The sequence below is a fragment of the Patagioenas fasciata genome, chromosome 25 (assembly GCF_037038585.1).
Source record: "Patagioenas fasciata isolate bPatFas1 chromosome 25, bPatFas1.hap1, whole genome shotgun sequence".
Taxonomy (NCBI): Eukaryota; Metazoa; Chordata; class Aves; order Columbiformes; family Columbidae; genus Patagioenas; species Patagioenas fasciata.
Window position 1 is genome coordinate 6358370 of NC_092544.1, and position 23471 is coordinate 6381840.

Consider the following 23471-nt stretch of genomic DNA (forward strand, 5'->3'; position numbering starts at 1 on the left):
TCTTTCATGAGAAGCCTAGTTTCAGTGTTTCGTGCTGTCTTCAAATCAGTCTTAAAATCTCATCTTCATGTTTGTCCTGACTAAATTCTGGACTGGCTTCAGCTGGGAAAATAAGCAAATAAACTGTTCATGAAGAATTTGTGTTTGCTGTTTATAACAGAATGAAACCTTTTTTTCCAAACCTCATTGCTTCTTTCTAATATGTCTGGATCAAGATCTCTATAGTTCTGGACATTATCTTAATCTTGATTAAACTAAAGTATGTGGACTTCAGTACCAACTTTCGTTCTCTGTTTTTGATAAGAAAAATTGAAGGTCAAAGTTAATAACAGGATTCTTTGACATCTGCAAATCAGAATCCTGCTGTGAACGTTTGTTTGGTTGCCAGATGCATTGAGTCTTGCTTTTTTCCAGTGTAAGAAGGGTAAACTTTCAAGGACTGAGGGTAAGAGGAAAGTCTGCAAGTAGCTGACGAGTCCTCCAGCAGACCTGGGAAAAGGGAACATTTTCTATTAATGTTAGTGTAGGGAGGCTGAGGCCAGAGTTATCTAAGGAGTAAATGAGAGCACCGTGTATCGGGATGAAATTTGTACAGTGTAGAATAGTTTTGTGTTTACATGTACAGAATAAGAATTTTTGTCTTAGTCACATAATATTAACAAAGTACTGAACTTAAGAATGCCTCCCAGCGTCCTTTGTTCATCTTCCGTATTATGAACTGTTTTCTACGCTGAACATGTTCCCCCTGCACTACGCTTGGTCTGAGTGAGGGAATGCGTTGTGTCTTTGCTGCAGTGCATCAGCAGGTCTGTGATAACGATAGCTTAGGCTCTGGCTCCTGAAATTGTACAGAGGAGGACAGGAAGGGTGAGCAGGGATATGGACCATGGTGCCTGGGGAAAAAGGAAAAAAGGAGGAGGATAGGGGGAGAGTTGGGAATGATTATTCCCTATTTCTTGTGATATGAAAGTTGAAACACAAAGATAAAGGAGCAAATAAATATACAGGAAAAAGTGGTTTTCCCTCTTGGAATGTAAGTTGTGACTGCTCATGGCATGGAACATTACTGAAGTGAGACATAAATACTTTCAGAAAGAGATTAGACAAGGGCTTAGGGCCATTGGTGTCTTCTAAGTGTTATAAGTCAAATTATCTTCTGCATCAGAGGGATGTCTAAGTGGTTTTATTATAGAGGGTACGAATCTTAGAAAACCTGTGTACCTGAGGAGGTTCTAAAGGCAGAGATCCCATGAGGAAGGAAGTTTGTGTCAAGCAGCAGCGAGAGCAGGATGTCTGTGTGAGCGGTGACGAGCAAGGAGCCAAGGGGGATGGCAGCATCCACGGCACACTCAGCAGCAGGGGCACAGTCCCACAGGGTCTGGGTGCAGTAGGCAGAGCTGGTTGCTGGTGACAGGGTCCATCAACAGTCCTGGACCAGGCCGGCAACAACCAAGACCAAGGTCCCTATCCAGGAAGCTCAGTCAGGAGCAGCAAGAGATGGGACATGAGGCAGGACTGGAAACAAGTCTAAGTGTGGGTCCATCAGGTCCCTCTGTCCCGTATCATTCTTCTCGACTTGTCTTGGAGACCTTGGAGCAGTTTGGCTCCAAGTCTGGGGAAGTTATGGCTGGTTTGTAGAGGCCTCGCTGGTGACAGCGGGGACAGCAGGCAGTGACAGCCCGGGGCTGACAGGCTCCCCCTCCCCTAGGGGGCGCTCGGCTGCCCCACCCGGGTGACATAGAACCTTTGTCCAAAGGAGCCGGTGAGCGGAACAGCAAAAGCCGAATGTAAAAACATTATCTGACCCTTTTTCCTGCACACCATGCTGAATTGTAACCAACGCAGCCTTGTATGAGTTTTCCAAGCATTAACAGAATGTATTTTCCAGTAAACGTTGTAAATATCGGCCTCAGCAAGGTAGAAGGTGAGTGACGCCGTTGTTGTGAGGACACTGCTGTGCAGCTCCGTGCTTCCTTGGCGTGTCCTTAAATACTTGGGGATTTGTTCCTAAACCCGTGTGATTGCAGTGATTTTGTTGGGCCCCTCTGAGTACAAAAATGGCTTTGATGGATCGCCGTGAATTTCAATATCGTTGCTACACAGCTATGAATTCACCTTTGGGAAGGGGGTGGTGTTTTTCTTCAGGTTTGCAAACACTGTCATTCTGCTGCTAAAATATTATATAAATGAGAAACACACGGATACACTGGACTGGTAAATGGTCTGGACCTGGATTTGTTGCTTTTCTTGAATACTATGTGTCTCTGACGGGTTTTTGATATTTTGTCTTTATTTTAACGGAAACTGCATATATTGTATTCCAACTAATTCAGGTGGGTTTTTGTTTCTTGAAAACAGTTATTTTTCTCTATTTTTCACGAGCATGTGTATCAACACAAGCTCCGTGTTCAGTGGACTTGAACAGGCTCCTCCGTCTGGATAAGCATGGAACAGGACTGCAGGGCACATGAGGGCGCACAGCTGTCCCACAGCCTCCTGCTGCCCGAGTGTGCCAGGCTGGATGTGACACCTTGTTCCGGAGGGCAACGCCAGTCCTGGCCGTTATTGCTCACAGCGCTCGCTGCCATCTAACCATGATGCTGTCCTCGCTTGGATTTACGCATTTTCTTTGGTAATCAAATATAGTTGAGAGGAAGAGAAAATACTACATGCTGCATATTGTTTTCAATGAAAATAATGAGGCTGGGGTGGCGAATTGAGCAGGTACCCACGTGTCACTGCGGAGGGAGCCGGTGGCAGCAGCGCTGTGGACGTACCCTGGCTTCCGGGCATGGATCTGTGCCAGGAAAGCCTTCTCGGACCTGGGGGATGGGACGAGGTCATCAAAGTGACTCCGACCAAATTCCGAATCCACATTGCTTTCTGTCTCGCTGCCCACTTCTGTGAAGCAAAAGGAAACACACGGTTCCATTTAACTTTCACAAGAGTAAGTATACTTGCCTATTTGCCACCTCCTCATAGCGAATAACTGTATATTATTCTACATATATCTGCAGAGCTCACAGTTTTCTTCTTGTGCTAAGCCAGAATAGTGAAGCTTTTGCTTGTCTGGGCTACTAGGTCGGATGTTTTTATGAGAAGACTACAGACTGCACATTGCAACGGGTCCTATATGTTCCATACTGAACGAACTTTCTAAAGAGTGAAATCTCACTACATGTAGAAGCACAAGCTTCTCAAAGCTTTTCAGCGTACCCAGCTGCACCTCTACATCCACGGCTTTCACAACTGCTGGATTCCTGAAGCTGTTATTTAGGCTTTTTTTTTTTTCTTCTAAAAGCATAAAAAGCTTTGAAGATACATTACACGATTTTTTTGTTGGCTCATATTTTCCTACCTCCTATTTTTTCAAATACGTGGGAAATGTCCATGTGGAGAGTACCCACCCCCATTAGCCATACTCACCAGAATTTAGTTCTCTTACCGAAGAAGACATGGTGTTGGTGCCTGAATCTGCTGCCACCAGCAAATCATTTCTCAAGTTTCGTCTTGCACCTGAAACAGAGACAGACAAAACACGGTGTTAATATTCTTCACCAGACACATGTTTTCCTGTTGAAAACAGTTCTAACCCTGCTGAAAGCTGCCATTGTGATACTTCGGGGTATCAAAGTCCTCACGAGGGACACGTGCAGAGGAGTCCTCAGCAGAATGGCCTCATTTACTTTTGCTGCATGCAGGAGCAGACGCCTCCTCTCATGCTTCATTCAACCACAGTGCCAGATATGTGGAGATTATTCATTGCCATCCAGCTTGCATTTGTGTGGTGACACCAGCAGACCAGGCCTGGAAGATGAAATCCAGCGTGAACTCGTTTAATGTGCCTGTGGGGGAGGAGGGGAGAAATGAAGTGTTTTCCAATTTTGTTGAAATTGGGTCCATCTTTTTGAAAGACTCTGTATTTTATTCATCCAGATCCACCTCAGCCCCAGTTGGCGGGAATGGAGTGCTCTTAGGATTGCATTCCTGCTTGGTGGTTATCAGGAGGAACGTGGTTTTCACAGGCCAGTGCTAATGGCCTGAAACCTGCTAAGATAACCAGGAGCGACTTCCTGGTAATCTCAGCAAAGAAATGGAGCACTGAACTGCTCCCAGAGCTCGGCAGTCCCACTGGTGAGAACAGGGCAGTTACCGCAGCCATCACGGACACGCCTGTGGCTTCAGCTTTTATGCTGTATTTGGTTGCAGCTGCCAATGTTCTCACGCCTCTTAGGAAAACTTCCATGCATTTTGTTTCATGCACCGTCCCTAGTCAACCCACTATGAGTTTTAAGTTGACCCTTTCTAGACAAGAAAAGACTTCCCACTGTCAACGGTCATGCACGCTTAAAATAAAACGCTGGAAATGAACGCTGGCTTTAGAAGAGCTTTAGCCCGCTGCTGCCTCTGCCGAGCTCAGCTGGGATGGCAATACAGGAAAGTCTCAGCCTCATCAAACCACACGGATGTGAAGAACTCGTTATCCTTTCCCAGGCAAGGGCAGGAGAGAAATAGAAAGTCCATAAGCATCAGATGAATTGCCAGGCTGCTCATGCCAACTGAATTCGTCCAGAAACTAATTTAACCCTGTTTCTCTCAACAGACCATGAAATGGCACAGCGTAATGGGCATCATTTCATGGAAACTGTGGGAGTAATTCCTGAGCGCTACCACCTGGTATTCAGTGAGGTTACTGCTCTCAGAAGAAAAAAATCCTATCTCATAATGACCCGAAAATGTGCTTTCACTTACACTGCCCAGTTAACACTTTATACGGTAGGGAAACTCTTTATCACATCGGAAACTTCTCTTTTGTGAATGGAAGATCTTTTAATACCGTTATGCAGAACAATAAAGATGGTCCTTATACAGAGGCAATGTTTGGTCACTTTTTTTTTGGTACAACAGATTGATTAAATTGAAATCAGCCGGAATGTTCGTTTTATGAAGGTGAGCATTACCCACAAACTCTGCACGCTCTACCATAGACGGAACACACCAGACTTGTGGTGGCACTTCTGCCGATGAAAGCAAGATGAGGTGTATTTTGTTACAATGAAATATTTTTATTGGACTCATAAATCAGACTGCTGTGTGAAAAGTGTGGGTGTTTTTAGCCCAATATCTTTCAAGGATCCATTTCAATCCTAAAAAGCTCTAAACCAATTAAATCTTCTAAAATTTATCACGAGTAACATAAACACTTGCCCTTTAATTCTAGGTTGCAGAAGGCATTTAGCAACTACATGGTTTTCCTGAAGACTCACGGGACAGTCAGTATGAGTGCTAACTTCAGAAGATGTGCACATGCCCTGACTTTTTCTGGATAAAGTGGGCTTTCAAACTCATTGTCCTGCTCTGACTAGAACTCAGTTATATTTTTCTTAAGGTTCCAAAATTCTCATTACATTTTCAAAATGTTACCTATGGTAGAAATATTACTTAATTCATCTTCTAGGTTGATTTCACTACATTTGGGTGGTGGTTTCCATATCTTACGTGCTCTTATTTAGAGGAGTATGAAAAAAGATCACGACTCCCTGTAGACAGCACTCACTTTCTAGAGGGCTAAGATGTTTAGTTTAGAAAATTGCTCCAAGATACTTCAAAACAATGTGTGAAAGAATTGCAAAATATTCTTTTGGTCAAAAGAAAACACATACATTTCAAGCAAGGGAATTAAAATAAATCACACGAACACAATCACATTCAGGAGTTAGTGAGGCCTCCAACAGGAGGTAACTTACTACCTGTTTCAGTTCTTCTTCCTAAAGAAAAAGAGGATCAGCACAAGAGATTAGCCAGGAGGTAAGTGAAGAACAGAAAACAAAGCCAGATTTGGACTATGAGGCTAAAGCTATAGTTGAGATAGTTGAAGCTGTGTGAATAGGCTGTGGTTCCTCCCCCGCACCCTTTGAAACACCAGGACAGCACAAAGAGTACAGAAAGCTACCGTCATCTCCTACCCTAAATTCTCTTTGTCCAGACAGTGCAACGCGAGCAGGCTGCCCTGACTGCTCCTTGTAGCACTGCAGCACTCCATAGGCAGAGTGACAAGTGTCCTGTCTGCTCCCAGCCCCACAAAACCTGCTGGCTGCTCCCTGGGCTCCGCTCCTCAGGTGCCACCAACGCCTGCACTGTGGCTGCAGAAGTCTGTGCCTGAGAAGCTGCAAATGACATAAGGGGTCAAACTCATCCTTTGATGCAAATACATGTTGCTAAATGGATTTCAGCAAAATTCTTTCTGCTTTTATCAGAGCCACGTTTGGCTCAAGTTGTGCTGAATTTCCATGCACTCATTTTATCTGGCATGGCCAACAAAAAACCAAACTCTTATGCTATTCAGAACACTTTCTCCCAATGTGAATTCCTGGCATCACCTGTCCTGAGGCACGTCAGGTTGGAATAGGGCTGGATTCTGCAAATAAAACACATTTTCCATCTTACCATAGTTTGTCTTAAAAATGCACATGCTTCTTGATACCTTCATTTTTGGCTGAGATCCTTTGTTGAGGCATATTTCATCTGTTCATCTGTTATTTCTGTATTTTTGAAAATGACCAAGTGTTCTTGAGAAAGCGTTTCTAAGACCACAGAGTTAGGTGTGGTTGTCAAATGGCACCTATGACAGAACCAGCAACTGAACAGGCAAAGTTAAAGGAACCAGTCAAAGCAATTTTGTATACTGCCAGCTACAGCAGATAACAGTATACAGGGCGGAGTTCTTTTTCTCACAGTTATTAGTTATCTGGTTCTACATGTCATCTTGTTTCTTTTCACAGAATCACAGAATCTCTTGTTCTGTTGTTTTGTATTTGATGTCCTCAACAGAGAAAACTCCAAAACCAGCTGAAACTGGACTACAAAAATGTTTTCTGTTTGGACGTTGCTGAATGGCCAATGCAGAGATTGCTAGCCTGAAATCCAGAGATGTGGCCAAATCCTTCTGCAAGAGCAAAGCAGGACTGCACTGCATTATGCTGCAATATTACTGAAAGGATTGTATTAATTCTCTGGTCATATCTCCCTCCTCTCCTCTCTCGCTTCACTCTGCCTGTTCTCCTCTGCAGTATCAGGTGGAGCTCCTTACCTTCAGCAGTTTCATGAGGCCTTCTAACTGAACCATGAGCTCCCTCGGGCTTTCCTGGAGAGCAGACATTCTCTGTTCCAGCTCCTCCTTCCGCGGCCTGAGAAACGAGCAGATCTGATCAGAGCTTACCCCTCACAGCATGATCAGCTTTTAGCTGCATCATTTCGCCAGCCCGACCATGAGGTATACGCCTCTAGACCGCAGGAAAGCAAACACACAGTAGGAGTTCAGTATAGTGCTTAGAAACGGGTATAGGAAAGCCAGGGAGCTCCCTGTGAGAATATTCACGGGGCTGAATATAGTGATTGGGAAAAAGAGAGACCCTGACACAGCCCCTCCTCCAAAGAGCAAATGAGGTTTAAACAAATTTGTGTTCTATTCCCTTGTGGGAATGCCTGGCAGTTTTTTTCTTTGGATCTCTCTCATCAATAACCTCCCCAGCTGTCAGAAGAAATTAAAGCCATGGCCTAAAGGACAGGAAATTACAGCAGAGGCACTGAACAGAGCCAGACATGAGAGGAGCTAAGAGAGTTCAGAAATTCAGCCAGAAAACCACAGTGATCTGCTTTTGCTCCTGTTTTTTGTCTGAAAGCAAGAGTAAGAGTGTCACATAGTGGAGACAGAATTGCTTGAAAACAGCTCTTTGGACTCGGATTCCAGCGATGGTCCTGTGACAATGTGAACACTGAGCCATCCCCAGTGTGACAGCCAGAGTGTGCCCACACACATGGGAACAGCTCTGATTCTGCACAGCTCCACTGTGCACTTGCACGTGTTCAATCACTAAATTGTTGCATCCTGGAAGCTATGATGTAAGTAACAACATTATTGGTGAAAAATACACATATTAGGTATCACAGTATCACAGTATGTTTGGGATTGGAAGGGACCTCAACAGCTCATCCAGTCCAATCCCCCTGCTATAGCAGGAACGCCTAGGTGAGGTCGCACAGGAAGGTGTCCAGGCGGGTTTGAATGTCTGCAGGGAAGGAGACTCCACAACCTCCCTGGGCAGCCTGTTCCAGTGCTCTGTTACCCTCACTGAGAAGAAGTTCTTTCTCAAATTTAACTGGAACCTCTTGTGTTCCAGCTTGATCCCATTGCCCCTTGTCCTATCATTGTTTGCCACTGAGAAGAGCCTGGCTCCATCCTCGTGGCACTCACCCTTTATATATTTATAAACATTAATAAGGTCACCCCTCAGTCTCCTCTTCTCCAAACTAAAGAGCCCCAGCTCCCTCAGCCTTTCTTCATAAGGGAGATGCTCCACTCCCTTAATCATCTTTGTTGCCCTACGCTGGACCCTCTCCAGCAGTTCCCTGTCCTTCTTGAACTGAGAGGCCCAGAACTGGACACAATATCCCAGATGGGGTCTCACCAGGGTGGAGTAGAGGGGAAGGAGGACCTCTCTCGATCTACTGACCACCACCCTTGTAATACACCCAAGGATGCCATTAGCCTTCCTGGCCACAAGGGCACAGTGCTGGCTCATGGTCATCCTGTTGTCCACCAGGACCCCAAGGTCTCTTTCTCCTACACTGCTCTCTAATATGTAATTTCCCAGCCTATACTGGAACCTGGGGTTGTTCCTGCCCAGATGCAGGACTCTACACTTTCCATTGTTAAATTCCATCAGGTTATCCCCCGCCCAACTCTCCAGCCTGTCCAGGTCCCGCTGGATGGCGGCACAGCCTCTGGCGTGTCAGCCACTCCTCCCAGCTTTGCGTCATCAGCAAACTTGCCGATAGTACACTCAATTCCCTCGTCTAAATCATTAATGAATATATTGAATAATATTGGCCCCAGTACTGACCCCTGAGGCACTCCACTAGATACTGGCCTCCAACTGGACTCCGCACCATTGACCACCACTCTCTGGCTTCTCTCTTTAAGCCAGTTTGCAACCCACCTCACTACTCTATTGTCGAGACCACACCTCCTCAATTTAGCTGTGAGGATGCTGTGAGGGACTGTGTCAAAGGCTTTACTGAAGTCAAGGTAGACCACATCCACCGCTCTGCCATCATCCATCCACCTTGTTACATTCTCATAAAAGGCTATGAGGTTGGTCAAGCATGACTTACCCTTGGTAAAGCCATGCTGACTGCCCCTAATGACCCTCTTATCCCTGATGTGCCTTGAGATGGCACCAAGGATAAGCTGTTCCATTACTTTCCCAGGGACAGAGGTGAGGCTGACTGGTCTATAATTACCCGGGTCCTCCTTCTTGCCCTTTTTGAAGAGTGGAGTGACATTTGCTTTCCTCCAATCCTCGGGCACCTCTCCCGTTTCCCAAGACTTGGCAAAAATGATGGATAGCGGTCCAGCAATGACCTCAGCCAGCTCCCTCAGCACCCGCGGATGCATCCCATCTGGACCCATGGATTTATGGACGTCCAGACTACTTAATTGTTCCCTAACCCAGTCCTCATCGACTAAAGCAAACTCCTCCATTGACCTGGCTTCATCCGGGGTCTCAGGGGTACAGGGTTCCCCAGGACAGCCTCCAGCGGAGTAGACAGAGACAAAGGTGGCATTCAGTAATTCTGCCTTCTCTGTGTCTTCTGTCACCAGGGCACCCACCTCATTCATCAGTGGGCCTACATTGCCTCTGGTATTAGTTTTATCTGCTGTGTATTTGAAAAAGTTCTTCTTGCTGTCCTTGACCCCTCTCGCCAGCTGTAATTCTAAGGAGGCCTTGGCTACCCTAGCTGCCTTCCTGCATCCTCTAACAGCAGCCTTATATTCCTCCCAAGTGGCCAGTCCCTGCTTCCATGACCTGTAAACTCTCCTCTTCTGCTTGAGCATACCCAACAGATCCCTATTCAACCACGCAGGCCTTCTGGCTCCCTTCCTCGACTTCCTACGTGTGGGGATGCTCTGATCCTGAGCATGGAAGAAGCAATCTCTGAATGCCACCCAGCTCTCTTGGGCCCCTTTTCCTTCAAGCAGTCTTGCCCATGGGATTTCCCCCAGCAATTGCTTGAAAAGGCCGAAATTAGCCCTGCTAAAGTCCAGGGTTGCAATTCTACTTGCTATTCTGTTCCTGTATATTTTATATATTCCTGTGTTGCAAATAACATAAAACCATTATGCTGTTAGTCTTGTACTACCTGTAAAATTTAACAATTTAATCCTAAACAAAAAAGCACCGCGGTCAACAAGACTAAATGCATTTCCAATATTTAGGAAATATGAAACCCCAATTTTAAGCAGTTACTAATAAAAAAACCCAGTGATTTATACAGGATTGCTCATGTGTGCTATCTCTCACCTGTCTCTCAATAGGATCATATAGTAACACTGCTGGGTTGTATTTACTCTTCTGGAGGACTTCTCTATTTTCTGCTACAAATTGCCTGTCCTGGCTTTTCTCTTCCAGGCACGTAATGGCTGCAAATGCCATGAACTGTACAAAGGCAACTGAGTTGAAGAAAACTGCTAATAAAACCAAGATACCCTCTCCATGTAATTCAATGTGGCAGGTCCTAGCACAGAGCTCTGCTGTGTTTAGATTGATTTTACCAGGACAGAGAACCTAAGCAGCGTGCAATGTACAGACAGCTCTCCTGACTTGTTTCTCCAGTTACACTCCAGAGTAAGTTACTGGAGATAATGGGCTTTCCAACCTGTCTCCAAGACAGCACTGGGGATGTGAAGGAAGGTTGTGGTCAGAACCTCATCTCAGTGAGTCTGCAGCGCTACAGGAGCCAGTGAGAGATGCTCGGACAGGCACCCACAACATCAAGATTCCAGCATTTCTTATACAAACTAAACTGCTCTAGTGCCCTAAATGCACCAAGGTCCAAGAATCTATGGGGTAACAGCTGTAAATCAGTTGCTGTTCTGAGTCCTGCTGAGTCCTGCTGTTTTAAACATGACAAGAACAGCCTCATGTCATCTTCAGCGTTCAGGAATTTGAGGTGGTGTCAAAATTCTGCAGTAAATCAAAAGCCAATCTTTTGCCTTTTAAATGGTGAATGTTTTAGAAGCTATGCAAAGCAGTGCAGAACCACAGATTTGAAGTTATTTGCTGACTCTGACACTGCATATTAAATCAGAAAAGATATCATAATTGAGGAACTCGGCATCACTGCCCTGAGGACATCCCACGTCAGGGAATTCAAATAAGGTTATTATGCTTTTAATCTGTGTAGCGAAATTGAAAAGAGCAAAAAATTAAGCACTCAGTTCTCTAACACTGTCCATTAATTTGAATTTTTAAAAATTTTTCAACTATGTCCAAAGCTAATCTCCTAAACCTGCTTAAAACAGACTTCAGGGTTGATGCACAGGAGCTACATTATTGGTATATTTTATGTAGTGTACACATTTTCATCACAGCCAGTTCTATATCTCTCACAGAATGCCACTTGCCTGTAGGTATCTAGGAGTAATTACAGACTAAAATCACTTATAGAACTGAAGAGGCCGATTTGTCTTCAGATTGGAAAGCAAATGTAATTATTTCCGAAACAGAAAAGTATTTCAGTGTGGAAAATTCAATAATAAATCTACACAGCGATTGTAAAAAAAAACCTACCACAATTTCTTATGGCAATTTCCTTTGGTTACGAGTCACATCACTAAAACATTACTTGTGTGAGAAGTGGCTACGTGGTCAAAAATGCTCTTCAGTCTTCTCATGAGAGAACCGCTCTATGGTGGGGGGATAAAATTGAACCTAGCATTGTTTCCCTAGAAAGAAAGTGCTTACACTCTGTTCTCTATTCGCACAAAGTGTTCTGAATAGTTCTTATTGGATTCTCTGTCTGGCTCTCACAAGATGAACCTGAGGACTTGCAGGGAGCCTACGGATCTGGGCCAATGATAATTGTTCTTCAATGTGATACCCGTGGCAAATAGTATATCCATGCAGAGTATCCTAATTAACATGCAGACACATCTATATCGATGTTTTTAACTTGGTGAGATAACTGCAGAAATGATCCTCTAAATCTCCAGCTGCTGCAGATGCCATCGCTCCTCGCTTCCCACGCGACAGGAGAATCGTTCTGCAGCCTGGTTTTGCACCATGAAGAGAACTGACCTCTCCTTAGAGCTCAACACATGGGGGAAATTTCCAAAAATTAGCTTCTGATTCTGGCTGTGTCTTCACATAGCTCTGTATTTACTTCAGCATAAACGAGATGTCTTTGTAGAAGCATTTGTTCTGACAGAACATCTTTCTCCATATAATTACTGGTATTTGGAACCTATTCCAAATGACCTAAGGGCCTAACTGCAAACACTAATGCACGTATTTAATTTAATGTAAGTGACTAATATGTGAGATTCCTCATGCATGCTGTTTAAAGCATAACTTCAATTGCTTTTAGGACTACAGTCTGCACTGAGATGGAGAAGAAAATGCACATTGTGTTATTTACTTTTAAAAAGCCCCCAAAGCCATAAGCTGGGCTCATCTCTTGTTTCTTCTCTCATTGAGAACAACCGGCTGTCCCCAGTCCTGGCTGGAGGTTTCACTGCTGTGGACTGACCTCAGGAGACGGAGCTCTGCACGGAGCGTGGGGTGGTGTTGTGCCTTCTCTGGTGTGGGCTGAGGTGCTCGCTCATGTCCAAGTCGCAGCCTCTGGATCTCCTGTGGGATTTCTCTCGGGGAGGGGAACAGGGAGAAGACCACAAGTCAGTAATTTTCCACAAAACCAGCTCTCTGGACATCGCAAGAGGAGAACAAGTATGACTGTATGTAGCTCTTCATCAACATGGATTTAATGACTGGGCTCCAACAAACAAAAGAAGCCCTTGGCACTGGGACAGGTCTCTGCAGACTTGTAAAATAAACTTCTAGGATTTCACCATGAAGTGAAATATTTCTTCAAGACCCCCAAAAATCAGAGGTAGAAGTGAAGCAGCAATATGCTTATATTGCTCCCTCTACTTCTTCCCCATGAACATTTCAAGGATCACAAAAACTAAAACTAAAATAGCATCTGGCACCTCTTGATTATTGGAGAAAATATTCTGCACTTAAAAATATACTTTTAGTGTATCCAGAGAACTGAGAGAAGTCAACAATTTGCAGAGAAGCCCTTTAACAGGACTTGTTATGACGGGCTGGCCGGCCCTGCAGTGCTGTCAAAAGGCTCATAAAAAGCTTTGCAGCAGCAGGTTTCAACCTTTGTGTATTTCTTCTCTTCTTCAGAGCGTGCCGGACAGCAGACGGCCAGGAGGCAGCCGCGAACTATGAGAGACAAATGGCGACTGGAGCTGGTGGCTCATCACACGGGGACAGAAGGCAGAGCAGAGTCTGGAGCGGGAAACCCTCTGGTCTGGGCTGGCCTCTGTTTCACAGTCCGGCAGTGCAGGCAGAGCTCTGCTGACACACGTTTCACGGCACCAGGCGGCCTGATGCCCAGGGCAGATCCTCTGTGCTGACAAACCAGCGTCACTCCTTTTTGGGCTGGGCTGGCCTATTGCTCCTGGACACTCTCCCTCGGTCTCGGTCACATTTGTACCCAGTGTCTCCCTTGATCAGCAGCCTAACTTGCTGCTAACCTTTCTGCAAGCCCTTCCCAGACAGACTGTGTTCTGGAGAGCTTTACTCATCTTTTCCATAAGTAAAAGCAGGGCAGCATAACATTACCAGTGTGACCGATCCTTTTATCATTTCATGTTATAGAGCTACAGAGGCTTTAATTCAAAGTTAATCTGGTTTTTGAAACAGGACAGGCTTTTTTTTTAAACTCTAAACAAGCAGCTGCAAACAGTAAAGTATCAACGGTTATATCAAACCATTGAGCAGTACACTCATTAAAACACTGGGTGGCTGTGGATTTCAAAGCCTTTGTCCTATTCTGTGGGCCTTTTTGTGCCCTGTGCTTTGTGCAGCAAGAAGTATATGTACATGCGTTAGCACACAGCACAGAAGGAGGTGGTAAAAATGTAGGTGGTAAAACAAATATATACAATAGATGGGTCTGAACAAAACCAGGTGCTTTATGGACGCTTACCGGTTTTTATTTTCAAGCTCTGCAATCAGCTGCCTCTGTTGCTTGTTTGCATCAACGGTGAAGGAGATGTCTGACGCCCCTCTCTGCTGACCCTGCTGCTGTTGTAAAAGAAAAGGCTGCATTGAAGGAGGAAAAGCCAATGGGCACCCCTGGGTTCAACACAGATCTGGTCTGCGAAACCTCCTTACCTGCAGAAAACGCAGTACCAGGCTCGCCCACACCACAAAAAGAGCACCCATGTTGTGCTCATGCCAGTACGGCTCCATTGCTGGTAAAAGCAGGGTAAGTGCGAGAGTAAACAAGACTCAGTGCTTACCATCCTGCCATTCATTGCTTCAAGGAGCTTCCTCTGAACCAACTGTAAAAGGCAAAGCCACTGCTGCAGGCAGTTGCTGCAATACGGCTCTTCATTTTGATTGTACAGTCAAGAGGAATACCACGAAGCAAAAACCAGTGTTCCTCTCCAAAAAGAAGAGGATGTGTTTCCAGTGCAGCGATGGTTCCTTCTCTTGAAAGTTCTGCTTTCCATCTGAAAGCTGGACTCCGTTTTGAGTCTGGCTGGGTGGCCCACTAGGCCAAGTTTTCCCACACGCTCTGGTGATACCTCAGGAAAGCTCTTTCCCCAGTCCTCCAGGTAGAGCAGAACCCTTTTCCTCCCAATAAAATTCAGTGTTAAATAAACTATTACCAAACTAGGTAGTGTTTACTACAGTTTCATTGGACTATGCTCTTTTTTCATGTTTATCAGCAACAACCAAATATTGGTTTGTTCACACTCCTGTATTTCAGTATTGTATCAATGGCAATGCAGAGCAAGACATCCACATTTTCACAGCTATCAAAGATACCCATTCATTTCTAGCTCCAATCTGAAAGAATCAGACATTGGAAAATACTCTGCTGTGTTACTGCTGTGATTGATCCCAGTGTTTCTCACCATGAGAGCCCCGTGAAGTGTAACTCTGGAGCCCAATTTTACGTGATGCCAGGCACCTCCTCCTCCAGGAGGTGGCACCTTGCAAGAAGGAACCCTCAGAAAGGATGAAGATCCATCTCAGTGCTAACCTGTGCCACCACTGTCTGTGGGCAAAGGACAGCACATCGTGCTTGTCACCACTGGCTACTCTTTCTGCTCCAGGTACATTTTCCCATTAACACTCCAACCCTAGGGAAGCAGAGCAGTGCATAAGGAAAAACCGATACATTCTGGTGGATATAATGACTGATACAGAGGGAACTGAGACCTTTATTCTGAATGGTCAGGGTTATTAGTACATTTTGTTCCCCAGAAAACAGAACGGCCATCAGCAAAGCTTTACAAATTTCCACTGTGCTCCTAATGCAGTGTGACTCTTGTGATTCGAAAGATTCTGTATACAGAAACATTCTCTTTTCCTTCTGTCTCCTTTGCTTAAATAGCACAGACGGATGGCAATAAGAAATTCAGTATATTCCTTCAAACCAGCTCTAATTAAAAGTTACTTAAATATTGTTTCCTAAGTTTTCCCCCATATCACAGACACATGTTATATAGAACTGTTTTCTACTAGTTTCTACCCAGAGACATTATTAATGGGATAACTTGTTCCCATAAAGGATTATTGCCCTTCAGAAATGGGACCTTCACCTGCAGGTTGCCTTAAATTTGAGTCACTGTGTCACACCTCTGGAAGGGACTGATTTGGGCTGGGCCGGCAGACCAGAGCGCCCCTCTCTTCCCCTGCAGCCACAGGCAATGTGAAATCCTCCACAGCGGAGGGGTGCACGGGACCACAGATTTGTCCTTACCTCCTGCCCTTGGGATGAAGGTGACTCAGTGCTTTTACATGAAGAGCGGGGCCTGATTTTGCCCTTTCAACTGACCCTGCAGTGTAAATCTCAGTGTGAAAATGTGCTTCTTGGCACTCTGGACCTGCTGCTTTTCACTTGACCATCATTTATGGTCCCTTGTTCTATCAAATTTCCTGAGATAGGAAAAAAGTAACTAGGCTGACCTTATTTATGCCATTTAAGATTTTATATACTTCCATCGGGTCCCTCCTTCATTCTCTCTTATTCCTGAATATAGTTAGTGAGGTTTTAGCCTGTCATCACCTTTTATCTTGGGATACATAGAACAGAACAATCATTGCTCTGAAATGAAAATGGGAGCCAGGGCTAACGCAGGGGTCATCACAGTCATCCTGCTGGAGATCATTCTTCAAAACCCTCAGCACTTAGGGCCCCAGCGGCCGTGATATTTGAACTAAAGAGTAAAATGGATTCACCACCCCATTTTTCCACTCCAGTAAATCATTCATTTTTAACCCAAGCTAGTCCAGATAATATTTTCTAGTCTTTCCTGAGTTCAAGATGCCAGATTCCCTTTGCTGTAGTTGTTTAAATACCATTGCATTAGTATATAGATTATATGCATTAATAAGTGGATGCTTTGGTTTAAATGGACTGCATAAAAGTATTACTACCAAAGCAAAACAGCATCTGTTGAAAAGGATAGGGAAAATTAATCATTAAGACTGTCAGATGTAATTTCCCCGATCTTGCCAAGCCCCTGGAACATGACAGAAGGGAAGTTCCTTCCTTTAATTAAAACACTTACTGATGAAGAAGTTTCTGCTGCCAGCCTTGCTGCGTACCTGGCGATCAGCTTATGTTCTTCATCCAGGCGACTTGCGCTGTCGAGCACGCTGCTCAGGATTGGAGGGGAAGGAGGGAAGACGTTAACACGGGATAAAAATGACCATTGCTCTGTCACACTGCCTGCTCACACCGCCCCCATCACAGAATTCAGAAGAACTAAAGAAGAAGAACTAAACCTACCCCACATCACTAAAGAGCCAACAGAGAGCTAACCCTTTAACCCACATAGGCTTGCTTAGCTCTGTGTAACTTATTGTACGAGAAACAGGAGTTCGCTGACGCCTTGCACAGATAATAATCCTTGGTGCATCCTTGGGTGAACCAGATAACAGAAACCTGGGCACAGGACAGGAGATACGCCAGTTTAACCAGCTCAGCAGGCTGAGACCCAACCAACTCATCACACTGGACCAACGGTGACCGCGTACAGAGAAGAGGACCCGGGGTCACGATCACTGCGCAGCCGCAACCAGGAGGAGCCGGAGGTGGAGACTCTGGAAATGGTCTCCTGAACTCATTGTAATCAGAACGGCCTTCTCAGGGACAGGGTATGAATATGTACAGGCGCTCCTAAAACTGCCATGAATACCTAACACTTTACTGTATTTAACCAAGCTCACAGCTACTGTAAAATACACACGTATTAGGTGAAATTATTCTCCGTGTGTCCGACATTGTAAATAAACACGTAAAATCCATATGTTCCTTACAACCTCAAGGTTTGTAAGGTCAGCGCCACGCCTCAAGGGCTCAAAATGGTGCCAGAATCACCTCAGGGCTCAAATGGTGGCCCCTGGGGTGTTGGGATCACCTCACGCCAAGAAAACCCTTGAGGAGCTGGAGTGAGCTCAGAGGAGGGAGCGGAGCTGGGGAAGGGGCTGGAGAAGGAGGTTGAGGTTGGAAATTGGGGGTAATTTCTTCCCCAAAGGCTGTGGGGCGTTGGAACAGGCTGCCCAGGGCAGTGCTGGAGTCGCCATCCCTGGAGGGGCGAACAGACGAGGTTCTTGGGGACGTTTCAGTGCTGGGGTTGGGTTAATGGACTCAATGACCTTGGGGGGCTTTTCCGCCCTAAACAAGGGGCTAATTGGCCGCTTTTGGGCATTCCTGCACAGCCGCTGTCTCCTGGCCGGTCGGGCCGGCTCGGGGGGACACCGGGGGTGTCTCCGCAGACATGGGGGGTTCATCCCGGCTCCGGTTCTCTCCCTCCAGCCCTCAGGATCCTGGAGCGGGACCCCGACCCCTCCACCCGCACCCTGGCAGGTCAGACCATGCTCCTCCTCACCACCAGGACGAATCAGCCGAGACAGCGGCCGACCCTGCGGTCCCTCTTCTGCTGGCACAGCTAAGCCCGGCTTAAGCGCAGCTTTTCTCACCAAAACACCTGGATTTTCTGACAATAACTCCAAAAAGGAGCCGAGTTTACCTCCATTAAGATCGTAGGGAAGATCCCAGTTAAGGAAATTCACACTAATAAAAATGCCAAGTTTATCCCCATTAAGCAGCAGCAAAGTCCAGCCCAGAGGGCAGCGAAACCCCCAGTATTTTGCATTTGAGAAGAGCCCAGGATGTTCATCCCAGTTTGAGAAACAAAAACGGGGCAAAATGGGGATTTTGCTGCAAACGCGAGAACTTGAGCATCCGGGTGTTTCATCCGGGGGTCGCTCGGGGGGAATAAAATGCTTGAGGCCCAAAGGGATTTGTGGGAAATTGGCGACGGGCGTTTCAACTCCAATTGGGCATCGGGGGAATGGTTGGACTCGATGATCTTAAAGGTCTTTTCCAATGCAAGTTATCTGGGGATTCTATAAACCAGAGGGAACTGGGGGGGTTAAATTGTGGTGCAGGGGGGAAAAGTGGGGGACGTGTCCCCCCTTGTGGCCCTCATATCCCTTCCAGGTCCCCTTTCTCCCCCCACCCCCATGTTGCCCCTGATGTCCCCTCTATGTCCTCTGTGCCCTCCCCATCCCGTGTGTCACAGAGGCACCCCGATAGTTTTAGGCAGACAACGGGGTCCAAAACAAACTTTTATTCTGGTCAAAAAGGTGCAGCAGATTAACCGGTAAAGAACGGGGTTTTAGCTCTCCAAGAACATAAATACAGGTTCGAGTATCAGTTGAGGAAGTTATTGGGGTGCAGCAAATAATAACAATGGGGATCCACAGTGTGCACACACGTGGCTCACCAAACACAACGCCAGAGCCGCCCCTGACTCCGGGAAAAGTGTGCACTTGCCTGAATCTGGCAAGGAATTACTAAAGAAAATACATGTCCTTATATTTAAGCACGGAATACGCTCACTTTGCCTAAGTGAGGAAAAACAAACAGAGCCCCGCCATCCTGCAGGAATTATTTCACTCACCCACACTGGAGATGAGGGAATCCCGGTCCCCGGAGATCACCTCCGGCAGCCACCCTGCCTAAGGGGGAGGGCTCTGGCGGCAGCATTTGGCCCGTGCTCCGAGAGGTCCACACAACAGGCAGCCTGTTTCTGAGCATGGTTCTGAAAGAGCATAGAGATTTATTCTAGTCAGCAATGTAGAAAGATTTCTGTATATCTGTTTTGACAACAGAGCCAAGAAGACACGGAAGTGAAAAGGAAACAAGAACCATACATAGAGCGGAGAATGGGATGAAGCGAGTACTTCAAATTAATATGTACAGAGACCAAAAAATCTCTAATCAGAGTGCTCCCCCAATTTATTTCACAGGAATTTTCATGTATAACAGAAGTTTGAATGTATATGTACTGCGAATAAATAAATTGTTTCCGGATTTCAGTAAAGCTTTGACAGTGTCTCTGGCAGCACTGTCCTGGACAAGGTGTCCAGCACACAGCTGGATAAACACACAGTGCAGTGGGTGAGCAACTGGCTGACGGGCTGGGCTCAAAGCGCTCGAGTAAATGGGGTCATGTTGGGTTGGACACCCGTCACTAGTGGGTTCCACAAGCACCCATCTTAGTGCCAGCAGTCCTGGCTGTACTTACAGACTGGGGCACGAGATGCTGGAGAGCAGCTCTGCAGAGGGATCTGGGCTTTCTGGTTGATGGCAAGCTGAACATGAGCCAACAGTGTCCCTGGAGCCAAGAGGGACCCGTGTCCTGGGGTGCATCCAGCACAGCATCGCCAGCCGGGCCAGGGAGGTGATCGTCCCGCTCTGCTCTGCACTGCTGCGGCCTCACCTGGAGCACTGGGTGCAGTTCTGGGCGCCACAGGATAAAAAGGATATAAAGCTATTGGAGGGTGTCCAGAAGAGGTTGGTGAAGGGTCTGGAGAAGAAGCCATATGAGGAGCAGCTAAAGTCACTTGGCTTGTTCAGCCTGGAGAAGAAAGGACTAAGAAGAGACCTCATCACGGTCCACAGCTTCCTCACAAGGGGAGGAGGAAGGGCAGGCGCTGATCTCTCTGGCAGCAATGGCAGAACCCCAGGGAACGGCAGAAGATGTGCCAGGAGAGGTTTAGGGTGGACGTGAGGAAAAGGTTCTTCCCCCAGAGGCGCTGGACACTGAACAGGCTCCCAGGGAGGGGTCACAGCCCAACCTGACAGTGCTCGAGAAGAGACTGGACACCGTCCTCTATGGTTCTCTGGTTCTACTGAACGGGGAAACACAAGCTGGAGCTCTACAGCAGACAGGCGAATGACACCCGGTGTGTCCGGACACCGCCTGTTACATCCTCGGGAGAAGCAGCTCACACCGGGCTCCAGTATTTTTCCATCACACTCCTGATACTCTTTTGAACACAACAGAAAGACGAGAAAGAAGGTGCTTCAGTCTGTGCGGGGCTCACGGGCGGGCCCGGCACAGCGGCTGCACACAGGCTGCCAGGGCAGCCCCGTTCCCGCCGGGACTGCACCCGCACCAGACGCAGCGAACTCAACACCAGGGGGAGCACCGCCCGCACTCGGCGGGAAAAGGGAAGCGCTGCAATGGCTCCCGAACGATCTTTCTCTCCCGCATATAAGGCGCGGACGCTTCGGGAAAGCCCGGGCGGGTCTGACACGGCCGGTGCCGCTGCCTGTCCACCCCGCTCCGCGCCGCCGTGCGGCGCCGCTCCCCGCGGCCCAGCGGCTCCCCCTGGGCCCGGCCCCGGCCCCGGCCCCGTTCCGCCTCGCCCACCTGGCGCTCCCGCTTGGCCGACGGCTCCTCCTTCACCTCGGTCACGAACACACACGGCACCGCCCGCTGCCCCGCGCCCCGCCGCCTCATGGCCCCGGCCACCCGAGCCCGCCCGCTCCCAACGCCGGACCAGCGCCGGGCGGAACTGCGGCTGCACCGCCCCGCGCTGCGCCACGGGAAATGGAGAACGGGACCGCCCGCCCGCCAGGAGCCCCGCGACGCGCCCGAGCGCTGGGGAGGGCGGGACGGGGCGGGGCGGGGCGGGGCGGGGCGGGGCGGGGCGGGGCGGGGCGGGGCGGGGCGGGGCGGGGCGGGGCGGGCGCGGTGGCCTCGGGGCACCTCCCCAGAGCCGCCAGCGAGGCGGGGGCCTCCCCTCCCGGAGGCGCCCAGCGCGGCCGCGGGCCTGGGGCATCCCCGGGCTCCAGGCGCCGTTCTCTCTCCAGAGCGGCTCCGCTGTGTTTTCGGCTCCGGGCTGAGGCAGCGCGCCCTGGCGGTGCCGTCGGTGCCGTTGGCCCGGCAGCCGTTCCTCGGGCTGTTTTCTGCTTGCCCGGTGCCGCACGCCCGGCTGGGGCAGGGATGCCCGGGCCCCGGGCCGTGCGGAACTCGCTGTGTCGGTTTTGCCCCCGTCAGCACAGGGGGCTCCGGGTGGTTCCCGGGCTCTGCGCCTCGGGATAAACCTTGGAAGCGGTGCTGGGCTGACCCTGCCTGGACAGCAGGTGCCCACCAAAGCTGCTCTGTCACTGCCCCTCAGCTGGGCAGGAGAGAGAAGAGAAACAAAGCACCCACGGGTCGAGATGAGGACAGGGAGACATCGCTCACCCATTACTGTCACAGGCAAAACAGACTCCGCTAGTGGGAATTAATTCAGTACCAATCAAATCTGAGCGGAGTAATGAGAAATAAAACCTAAATCTTCAACCACCTTCCCAACACCCCTCCATGCAAAGAGCTACAGTGAGGAAAATGTTGGGCAGAAGGGTTTTGCTTAAAAAATGGTCAATAAGCTTTGTCTTTGCATTATCAAAGGTTTGTTTCTCAGGCCACAGCTCCTTCAGCAAGGGGCTGGGTATTATTTAAGCCCCGGCATATGGGTTTGTTCCATTTCTCGTTAAAGAAACACTGGGATGGGAGACTCCGAAATAGCCCGATTTTCTGTAATTCACACTGAAGCAATGGAGATGAAGGAAGATGTCCGAGCTGGACGTGTCCCCTGGCGCCATGATGGTGACATCAGGAGCTGGAGGAGCAGTTGGAACTTTCGAAACGTAACATTCTATACTGGCCGCAACCGCCTCTGTTGAGTTGGCCGGCTGCAGGAGGCACCAGCTGCTTCGTGCTGGTGCCTTCTGCAGGCATTGGGAGCCGTGAAAATGAGCAAAGGTGGGAAAAACTACAATTTCCAGTGTTCCCCGAATGCACAGGTAAATGCTGTAGATCTTAGAGTGCTTTGGATCCTTGATTTCTTGATACAGCCATCTGTTATGTAAACGTAGAAGCTGATGTGTCTCTCTGGGTCGTGGCCACATCTGTAGATGAAATATCGGGTTTTTGGAAGTGGTGAGAAGAGGTAATGATCATCTGAACCGTGGGAATTTCTCATGTGAACTGCGCTCGGGTACTCAGGGAACACATAAAAGTCATGGGTGACGATCACTCATCTTTCGTATTGAATCAGGATTATATTGATCTTGAATACGTAGGCCACGTTTATAATTTCTGCTTTTAGTTCCTTCCTGAAGTACTGCAAAACAAGTTATTGAGAAGAAAGTCCTGCAACGTGTGTTTGCCCTGGATTTGAATTCCACCTGTTGAAGATCCAGGGTTGGGTGCTGGGCTCTCCATTGTCGCATCCATTTCGACAGAGGGGGTTTTGGCATTAATGCCCGGGAGCTGGGCTTTGGCTCCAGAGCCCAGTGTGTCCCAGGGGATGGCCCAGTTGTACTGACTGCAGCCCAAACGTGGCGTGGTTTGGAGATGCTGCTTTTAGACCCAGCTGGTAATGTCTGAACCTCCCAATGCACAGAGAGCTGGGAGATGGTGTGAGCAGTGCACTGACAGCAGTCTCACAACACCGATTCACACACTTGTCGTTTTTCGGTTTTTGCTGGGCACCTTTCTGGGTTTGATGTCCTGCTCCTTATTTCCCAAGGACCCATGTCCATTAATGGCAAGAGAGTCCAGTGCAGGATAAGTAAACGGCTTCGCTCCTCATCTGGTAACAGTTTGACATCAGGAAAGCTCAACTGACCTCATTCAGGATAACTTTAGAGTTATCTGGAGCTTATGAGAACTCCTAAGATAACTTTAAGAGTTCTAAAATATCGGAACATGGTCCCACAAAACCTTGGTGATATGGTCCCAGCAGCAGACCGCGTACTGCTCCATTTAGTCCATGTTTATTGTTCTGCTTACAATCGATGACAACTCTTTTCTCCTGCAGCAGAAGTACAGGCACATCCCCTGTGTCTGGGAAAAGCGACCATCAGGCTGTGTCAGAGTCAACTGTGCCTTCCATCACACCCACCCTCGGAATATAAACGGGCTTTTCCTGCCACCTGACAACAGTGAGTAAAAAATATTTTCTCCGCTCTCTGTTCATTGGAGTCAGTTCATGCACAAGAATGTCCTTGCAGTGCTTCGTGATCTCTAC

At 47.8% G+C, this 23471-nt stretch overlaps 1 protein-coding gene across 16 annotated transcripts; it reads right to left on the reverse strand.

Moving 5' to 3' along the window:
- Window positions 1–2272: 2272 nt before the first annotated feature.
- LOC136112453 (dystrobrevin alpha-like) lies at window positions 2273–21041 on the reverse strand. 16 transcript variants are annotated; one of them, XM_071798919.1, is made up of 11 exons: window positions 20822–21029; window positions 19691–20435; window positions 19064–19204; window positions 16664–16751; window positions 14065–14162; window positions 12592–12705; window positions 7091–7187; window positions 5751–6167; window positions 3687–3845; window positions 3446–3516; window positions 2273–2901 (listed from the first exon to the last, which is right to left on the reverse strand). In XM_071798919.1, exons 2-8 carry the CDS (start codon window positions 19825–19827, stop codon window positions 5844–5846), a joined length of 999 nt encoding a protein of 332 aa, XP_071655020.1. In that variant the 5' UTR covers window positions 19828–20435; window positions 20822–21029; the 3' UTR covers window positions 2273–2901; window positions 3446–3516; window positions 3687–3845; window positions 5751–5843. The 16 variants fall into 16 exon arrangements, with proteins under 16 accessions (XP_071655020.1, XP_071655027.1, XP_071655021.1 ...); XM_071798926.1 differs by having other exon boundaries at window positions 5751–5768; window positions 20822–21022; XM_071798920.1 differs by having other exon boundaries at window positions 3687–6167; window positions 14065–14159; window positions 20822–21031.
- Window positions 21042–23471: the final 2430 nt, after the last annotated feature.

Excerpts from the sequence above, each read along its gene's own strand:
- LOC136112453 (XM_071798918.1), bottom strand. The coding sequence starts at position 19,827 with ATGCTGTGCTGGATGCACCCCAGGACACGGGTCCCTCTTGGCTCCAGG. Across the intron at positions 19,205-19,690 it reads AGCATCTCGTGCCCCAGTCT|AACCATGCTCAGAAACAGGC; the intron begins GTAAGTACAGCC and ends ATGCTCTTTCAG. Across the intron at positions 16,752-19,063 it reads TTCCCTCATCTCCAGTGTGG|CGTGCTCGACAGCGCAAGTC; the intron begins GTGAGTGAAATA and ends AATCCTGAGCAG.